Source organism: Gracilinanus agilis, unplaced genomic scaffold, assembly GCF_016433145.1.
Source record: "Gracilinanus agilis isolate LMUSP501 unplaced genomic scaffold, AgileGrace unplaced_scaffold56181, whole genome shotgun sequence".
In the NCBI taxonomy this organism is placed as follows: domain Eukaryota; kingdom Metazoa; phylum Chordata; class Mammalia; order Didelphimorphia; family Didelphidae; genus Gracilinanus; species Gracilinanus agilis.
In genome coordinates, this window is record NW_025391556.1 from 402 (window position 1) to 8112 (window position 7711).

The 7711-nt window shown below is 60.9% G+C and overlaps 2 protein-coding genes and 1 long non-coding RNA gene across 3 annotated transcripts; 1 reads left to right on the forward strand and 2 right to left on the reverse strand.

Moving 5' to 3' along the window:
* Positions 1-351: 351 nt before the first annotated feature.
* Positions 352-2215, reverse strand: CATSPERZ (catsper channel auxiliary subunit zeta). The gene is made up of 5 exons (XM_044684810.1): positions 2021-2215; positions 1440-1683; positions 1163-1233; positions 960-1026; positions 352-532 (listed from the first exon to the last, which is right to left on the reverse strand). Exons 1-5 carry the CDS (start codon positions 2198-2200, stop codon positions 426-428), a joined length of 669 nt encoding a protein of 222 aa, XP_044540745.1. The 5' UTR covers positions 2201-2215; the 3' UTR covers positions 352-425.
* LOC123256124 lies at positions 507-6173 on the forward strand. The gene is made up of 3 exons (XR_006506821.1): positions 507-973; positions 2995-3190; positions 6087-6173. It is a non-coding gene; the product is annotated as an uncharacterized LOC123256124 (long non-coding RNA).
* Positions 3465-6524, reverse strand: LOC123256121 (potassium channel subfamily K member 4-like). Its single transcript, XM_044684809.1, has 4 exons — positions 5982-6524; positions 4778-4898; positions 3966-4316; positions 3465-3785 (listed from the first exon to the last, which is right to left on the reverse strand). The coding sequence occupies exons 1-4, from the start codon at positions 6168-6170 to the stop codon at positions 3484-3486; spliced, it is 963 nt and encodes a 320-aa protein (XP_044540744.1). The 5' UTR covers positions 6171-6524; the 3' UTR covers positions 3465-3483.
* Between the last annotated feature and the right edge of the window lie 1187 nt (positions 6525-7711).

Sequence of the window (7711 nt, forward strand, 5' to 3'; positions counted from 1 at the left end):
GGCGTGATATCCTTGGGCGGAGCCAGGGGCGAGCTCTGACAACTGTCTCCTCGGCCTCCCGCGTATGCAAATAAGGCTGCGGCCTCGCGCGCAAACCAGCCTTCTGGGGGCTGGGCCTACGCCTTATATGGCGCGGGGGGCGGGCGTAGGCGAAAGTCACTCAAGGTCGCGGGGCGGTGTGGATGGGCTCCGGAGGAGGCGGAGCCCGCAGGGGGGCGCCCCGACGCCCAAGGTCACTGCGGTGACCGTTGAAGGTCACGGGGCGGGGCGGCGGAGTCACATGGAACCAGGCCACCGCCTCCTTATCCACATCCCTCGCACGCGTCCGACGCAGGCGCAGACACGCAAGAGGGCTGAGCAAGAGGGCAGAGCGCCTTTATTTCTCTCGAGAGGCAGGGTGGGGTTCCCAGGGGGTCGCGAGGCGCTCAGTGTGTGGGCAATCTGCGTTTCTTCAGGTTTTTGCTCAGTTTCTCCACTTGCATCTGGAGCTGCTGGGTCAGCTTGTGGTCTTTCCCTATGCCCTTGCGGTAACCTGAGCGGGGGGGTCAGGAGGCGGCCCGAGAACGCGCTGGTGGGCAGTGGCCCCGCCCTGGCCGGCGGGAGCCCGCTACCCTCCACCCTACCCCCCACGTTCGCGTTCTCAGAATGGGGCCGGGTCTGCGCGCTCAGCTCCGCACAGATCGGCCCTTTTCCTGCATTTTAGAGGGTTGCCCGGGCACTAAGCCGGCCAACATGGCAGTAGTCGTCCCTGCCCAGCCGGCGGCGTCTCGGGGAAATAGTGGAGACGTCAGAATGAATGGACCTTGGAGAGGGGCACGGCGCCCCAAGGGATCCCTCCTCCTCCCCGGCCCCCCCAGTGCGCGCACACGCGCTCTCCCATACCTCCCCCGCCCTCCCCGCCAGCTCTTCCGGCTCCCCAGCCCTGCCCCCAGGGTAGGGGCATCTCCCCGGGCGCTCACTCTGCAGAGTCTTGGTAAGGATTTCCAGCGTCTCCTCCTCCAAGAGGTTGAGCAGAGGCAGGGGCAGCTGGGAAAAGAAGGCAGAAAGGGCTGCTAGGGCGTGAGGTTCAGGGGTCAGAGGCCCAGTCTGGCTGCTTCAGACAGGGGGCTATAGCCAAGCTGCCTGGAATCCTGGCCCTCGGCGGCTCCCAGCCCGCACGCACTTGGTGCTTTTGCTCAGCCCAGTAGGCGACGTGCGCAGGATTGTCGATCTTTTGGCTATAGGCAGATTCATCTGAGGAGGGCAGGAAGATGAGCAATTAGAATCAACAAAGAGACTTAACAGAGCCCCTGGCCCCCAGTCCAGCTCCACCACCCCCCAACCCCGGGATCCCGCTCTTCTCCCCCAACAAGGCCTTGCAGAGGCTCTAGAGTTCCTCCCTTAGCCCTGGAGAGACAGAGCCCTCCCAGGGCTCCCACCCGAGCCCAGAGCCCACGGACTAGTAGTTTGGGATTTGTTGTAGGATCCAGGGCTGTCTCTGTAGGTTTGGCCGCCACTTGAGGACTGCAAATATTCGCTGGGGTTTGAGCTGCTCGGGCTCCCCCTATTATAGGGCGCGACCTTGCTCGAGGCAGATTCAATGCTGCTCCCCTCCCGGTTCTCATCCCACCGCATGAAAGTCGGTGTCAAAAGCCTGCGGTCCACGGGTTGAGTCTTGTCCTCTGTGAATTCTTCCTCCCAATCCTGCCGAGAGGAAAGAGCTGGAGCTGGGGTTACCCGCTTTGGATCCACCCCTTTTTGTGCCCCCCCTTCCAAAGAGTCCCAAGTACAGTCCCTGCCACCTTCCCTGGTAAGGTGGCCTGTAGTCAGTGAATGGCTTCGAGTGGGGGTCGGAGCCTTAGGGCTGGGCAGAGATCTTGGAGACCCTGTACGGCAACTCTAGCTTCGCAAAGTTTGGCCCCTGAGGAATGACGGAGGTGGAAGTGAGGCTGGGGTCTGAGGCGCCTGAAGGTGGGCGGTGGGGAAGTGGGCCCGGAGGGTTGGCGCCTGTGGTCCCCAGCGGCCCCCAGGGAAACCTTACTTCCACCGAGTTCCCCAGAGAGCATGCTCCCAGGCTCGGGTGACCCGAGACCTGATCCGCCTGATCTGAGAGCATTGGGCCATCCTTTTGGCTCTCTCCGGCCTCCTCAACCGGAGTTTGACCCCGGGTTTGGTCCAGTGGTTCTGTTTTCACCGAGAGCTTCGAACTTTCGTCCTCCATCCTTCCTATAACGGTCGACAACTGAGCTTGGAAGGCTGGGCTCAAGGAGAGCCGGGGGTGGAGGTCGTTGGGATCGAGTCACGTGTCCCGTGTTCGGGCCCTACCACTTAAGGGCCACTCCTGGGGCCTGACCCTCCCTCCAAACGCCCCCAGAATCATAAACTCCGCGACCAGCTGGTGGGGGGAGGGGGGCGTAATTAAAAAACAGAAGAAGAAAACTCGCAGGGAAACTGAAGATGTCACTCACTGACAAATGCTTCTCATCCCGCCGGGTTTTGGGGGTTGGGTTTTTTCCCCCTTTGGGGAGGTGCCCCAGATCGCATAGCTGTAGTCTAGGAGGATCTGGGGTGCCAGCGCAGGGGTCTGTCCAATCCAAGCCGCCTGTGAGTTTAGCCCTCACCTAAGCCACTGGGGACCCCACCCAGAGGACACTGCACCGAACCTCCGCCCACCCCCGGTCCCAACCGGCCCCGGCCCCCCCGGAACTATACAAGAGACGGGACCAAAGCGGGTGGCTAGGAGGCTTCTTTATTGAGTCAGGCTAGGAGGCACAGTCCCTAGGGAGAGGCCCCCAAGGGGAATGGGAGATCTTCGACTGCACGAAAATGGGCGGGTGGAGAGGGGGCTGGGGTGAACCTGCTGCTAGGGTCCGTGGGCGGGAGAGGGCGGGGCTGGCCAGTCCCTCCCATCCCCAAACTAGGCGTTCTTTTCTTGGGGCGTCTTTCTGATGCGGCGCCTCTGCTTCTTCCGTCTCCGGGTAAAGGTAAGTCTCATGGGGGATTTGGTGCCCTTAGGCCGGAAGCGGAGGACCACACAACTGGGCTCGATCTCCGTTTGTGACAACTCCTCCGCGAACTCTAAGCACGTGCTGGGATCCATCGAATCCAAGGCAGTGATGAAAGGCCCCTGAGGGCTCGACTTGAGTGCGGAGATGGTGGTGGTCTGCTGCCCCGGCTGCCCCTGCTGCCATATCGAGGCCCGCGTTTTGAGGTTACTCAAGTACCGCTATCAGTGGGCCACTGTGTGGCAGAGTCCTTGGGGGGCTCCTAGGAGACTTCAAAGCTGGAACCCTCCCCACCCCCACCCCGCACCCCTAACCCAGAAGGGCCTCCAGGCATTAGCAGAGGAGGAACTGAAAAGGTTCCGCGAGATTGGGTAACTTCCCTAAGGCAACCCAGCCAGTGTCAGAGGCCGGATTAGAATCCAGGCCTTCAGAATCTAAGGGCATCCTGGCCTGCGTCTTTGGCTGAGGATCCAGAGGCCAGAGAATCTCTGCCCTGCTCTCAGTTGCCTTTCACTTGGGCTGTGGAGATAGACGGGGTGGTCTTAGATGGGGCAGTCATAGTCGATGGGGCAGGCATTATTGGTGTTCCCCCAGGGAACCTCCTAGGAGGTTCGTTTGCCCTCCCCTTAAGGTCCTCCTTGGGGGGCGGGGAGGGGTCCTCTACCTCCTCCAAATTGTTCATCTCTTGCTTGATCCAATTCCCAATCATGGTGATGATGGAGGCAAAGTAGAAGAGAGCGAGAATGATCCAGAGCAAGACGAGGTATTGGTAGCCCCAGAAAGTATTCACCGGGTTCGTGCCTGGGGGCAGCCGTGGGGGGAGTTGAGATTGGCCAGCTGCTAGGACCCCTCCCCTGCCCCTTGCCCCTTGCCCCCAGGGTGAGAACCTGGCCAAGCTTCCCCGCCCCTCCCCCTACGGGCCCTGCCCCCATCCAGCTGGGGCTGTGGTCCCTCCCTTCTTGGCCCAGGCCTCTCACCCACCGGGTACAAAGTCCCCGAAGCCCACGGTGGTGAGTGTCACTATGACATAGAAGAAGGACTCCACCTCAGACCAGTTCTCGAGGGAGATGAACGCCATCACCGGCAGCGCCACAAAGAACAAAAAGCCGATCCCAAGGAACAATACGGAGGCGAGGAAGCGCACCAACTGGGTGCCACACAACTGCCTCCTGCTTAAGAAATGCTCCACGTAGTCGATTCTTTTCTGCAGGCTCGTGCCAACGTGTTCACCAGTGCTCGTCAACAGCATCCCGTACAGTGGGATCCCCAACACCATAAAGAAGACGCAGAAAATGCGACCCTCATCTGAGAGCAGGATCACGTTCCCATAGCCTGGCCCAGACTTTGTGGTCAGCTTGGGCAGGGGCCTGTCCCACCGCTGCCTCCTCAGTGCTAGCCGCTGGGGTCCTGAGCCACAGGCCGCTGCCCTCTGCCCTCAGGAGGGCCCCAACTGGCTGTGAGGAGGCAGTCGAGGCTACCCTGGAGAGTAAGGAGTCGGGTCCTGGAAGGTGCTGTCTACACCAGGAACTGGAGGGAGGTGCTCAGAGGACTTTCTCTAACTGCATCCCCAGCTTAACTGGCCGGGGTTCGGGGAGAGGTGGAGGTGATCAGCCCAGGTAAAGAAGGCAGGTGGCTGCCTGACTTGGGGAGGAAGGAAGCCCCTGAAGAGCCAGGGTTAGGGCCCTTTCTGTAAGTGCACCTTCCTCTCCCACTCTTCCTACTGGCCTGACTGGTGCTCTGCTGGCAATCTGCCGACCCACTGGCCCTCCCCACAATGCCCCTGCCCTACCCACCGATGGTGGTGACAAGGCTGCCTGCGAAGAAGATGGCACCCTCTGTGGTCCAGGTTGATCGGGTCTTGTTGGTGAAGTAGGCCCCAGGGTCCATACCTACAGTCACAGAGGTGACCACATTCTACAAGGGGGAAAGGAAGGGATTAAAGGGGCAGCCGGGTTCTGCTCACCTACTTCCTGGTCCCGCCTGGAGCTCCATCAGTCCTACTCCATCTCCTTACTGAGGTCCAGACAAGAGAATAGATCTGATGATTGTCTTAGAGCCAGTAAATGCCCAATCATTTCTGCCTCGCCTTCCCTCGGGGTTTCCCCAAGGCTCAGGAATCCAGCTTCTCCCCCAAGAGCTTTGCTTCCCATTGGACCAGCCTCGCCCCCAACTCTCTGCATTGCTTTATTCAGAAAGCTCCCCTTCCCCCCCCCCCAGAAATCCAGCATAATCCAACCCCCATCTCCAGGCTCTGCTCTTCAGGATTTTCTCAAGCTAGCCAACATTTCCACTGCCATGAGGGAAGCCCATCACCTCGGTCTCTGGGGTCTGTGTACAGAGCCGAGGGCCTGGCCTCAGTAGTCCAGAAACGTCTCCCCAACACACATATACTTTTTCCACCCTCTGGGATATCCTGGGTTTTCTCAGCCCTCTGTGGGTGCCGCTTGACTCCAGTATTCCTCAGGCCCAGAGAAATGGGAGACGAGTTGGGTCAAGCTTTTGTTTCTTTGATTACAGCTTAATCTCAGTTCTTCAGTCACTGGTTCTCAAATCAAAGAGAAGAAGATCGCTCCTGGTTCCGACCCCCCTTCCCAGCCCTCTCCTCCAAGCAGAGACCTGTTGAGGTCTCAGGGGGGTTTCAGCCTGACACCCAAATGTAAAGGGAGGAGTCACAGCTGTGGGAAGGAGAGAGACTCTCCCCTGGTGTCTAGCTCTGCCTGCCTGCCTGCCTGCTGCATGTTCTTCTCGCACCCTCCCCTGACCCTTTCTTTGGTTCCTCCCCTGGTTGGCTGGGTATATGAATAGGAGAACCTTCCTACCCAGCATCCTCTCCTCCCCACTCACTCCCAAGTTCCACTGGCTATGTGCAGGCCTCATTAAAAAATACCAGCCCCCACACACACCCCAAGCAGTCCCTAGTAGTTTCTTCCCTTTGGCACCACGGCATGAAGTGGCCCTTTGGTGCTCTCCTTACTTCGTGCCCCCCCCTCCCCTCACCTGTACAAGAACCCGGAATGATGAGCGGCTAACACAGGGGTGCAACCGGAGGAACTTTTCCCGGGTCTCTTTCATAATGGTTTGCATCTCCTTTTCCTTTGGCAGCTCCAGGAACCTGAAGATCGCGGCCCCTATCACCACGTAGGTCACCACTGCCAACCACAGTTCCAAGAGAATGGATCTTTTCATGACACAGCCTGAAGATGGTCAGAGACCTCGCTGGAAACCCAGATTCTGCCCCAAATTTTCCGGTCGCTGTGATGAAAAGCATGGACCCTGGGGAGAGGGAGGGGGTGCTCTAAACAGAACCTGCCCGGTGCCAACTGTGTCCCCTCCAAAAAAATGACTCCAGCTTCTCTGAGTGTGCCCGCTCCTTGCCACCCCAGTTCCCTCTCAGAACCCCCTAGTTTCTAGACTTGCCCAGCGCCTCTTCTGTAGTCCGGACCCTCCACGGATATCCCCTCTCCTGGGCCTAGTCTCATCCCTCTGAGCTTCGCTCCCTGCTAAGCTGCGCCCACTCCTGCCTCTTCGCCCTCCCCCTTCCCTTCCCCCTCTTCCATCAGCCCTGTTCTAGGGACTCCCTTATAGGAGGGGGGGCAGGGGAAGGGGAGAAGAGCCGGAAAGGCCAGTGGGTGGAGGGAGAGGGGCAGACAACGAGGAAAGGAAAGAGCAGAGGGCTGGAGAGAAACCCAGAAGGGGCAGGGAGGAAGCAGAGCCGGGAAGGAACGATGCAGCTAGAGAGAATAAGGAGCCCAGCTGAGAGGGAGGATCCTACCACTGGAGGGAGATCCGGCCAAGCCCCCAGCCCCAAGGCTCCCTGACCCTTCCTCCAGCGGCTGCCCCGCCCTACTCGATGTCTGGATGTGGCATCCTCCAGCAGACAAGGTCGGGCGCCCCAGTAGACCTGGGACGGGAGAGGGGGGCCCAGAGCCTGGCAGAGTTGGGCACCGGGTCAGGCGGACCGCGCTAGCTCCGGGTGCCCCAACCCTGACGGCTCCGCCGCGCCCAGGACTCCCAACTCCCCGCCGCCTGGCGCGGTGCTGGACTTTGGAGGAACAGCAGCTGCGGGAGGGCGGGAGGCGGCCACGCTGGAGGTGCTCTCCAAGTTGGGGAGGCAGCGGACGAAGAGGGGCTTCAGCACGGCCAGAGCCTGCTACTCGGCGAGGGACGAGCTCTGCAGGTCTCACGGGGCGCCACGGCTCCAGGGGCAGGCCCCCAGGGCTTCCCAACGCGCTCCAGCTGCCAGGACGCAAGGATGGATGGAGGTGGGGACGGACCGGTCAACCGGCCGGCTCCCTCGCGCACAGGCGTCTGCGCACGACTCGGGCGCTACAGTCTCGTGGGCTATTCACGCTCACCGAGCGCCCCCTGGTCTACTCACGCCACCACCTCCAAACGTTCCCCTACACGGTGAAGAGACTCCTTCCCGCCCTCCATCCCCCAGCGCAGGGCTGGAGGGCAACCACTGCTGCCAGGGTCATCCCTGGCGCCCTCCCCACCCCCCACCCCCGGCTGCCGGCCAGCCCCCTTCGCTGCCACTTGCCGGTGCGCTCCCAANCCCTTCGCTGCCACTTGCCGGTGCGCTCCCAAGTGCCAATTGTGAGCTGTAGCTGCAGGGGCCGAGGGATCGCAGCACCTGGAGAAGCCAGCCTCAGCCGCCTGGCCTGCGCAGCTCAGAGGCAGCTCGCTTCCCGCCTCCCCACCTTTCTGCCCCATCGTGCCTTCTCCGG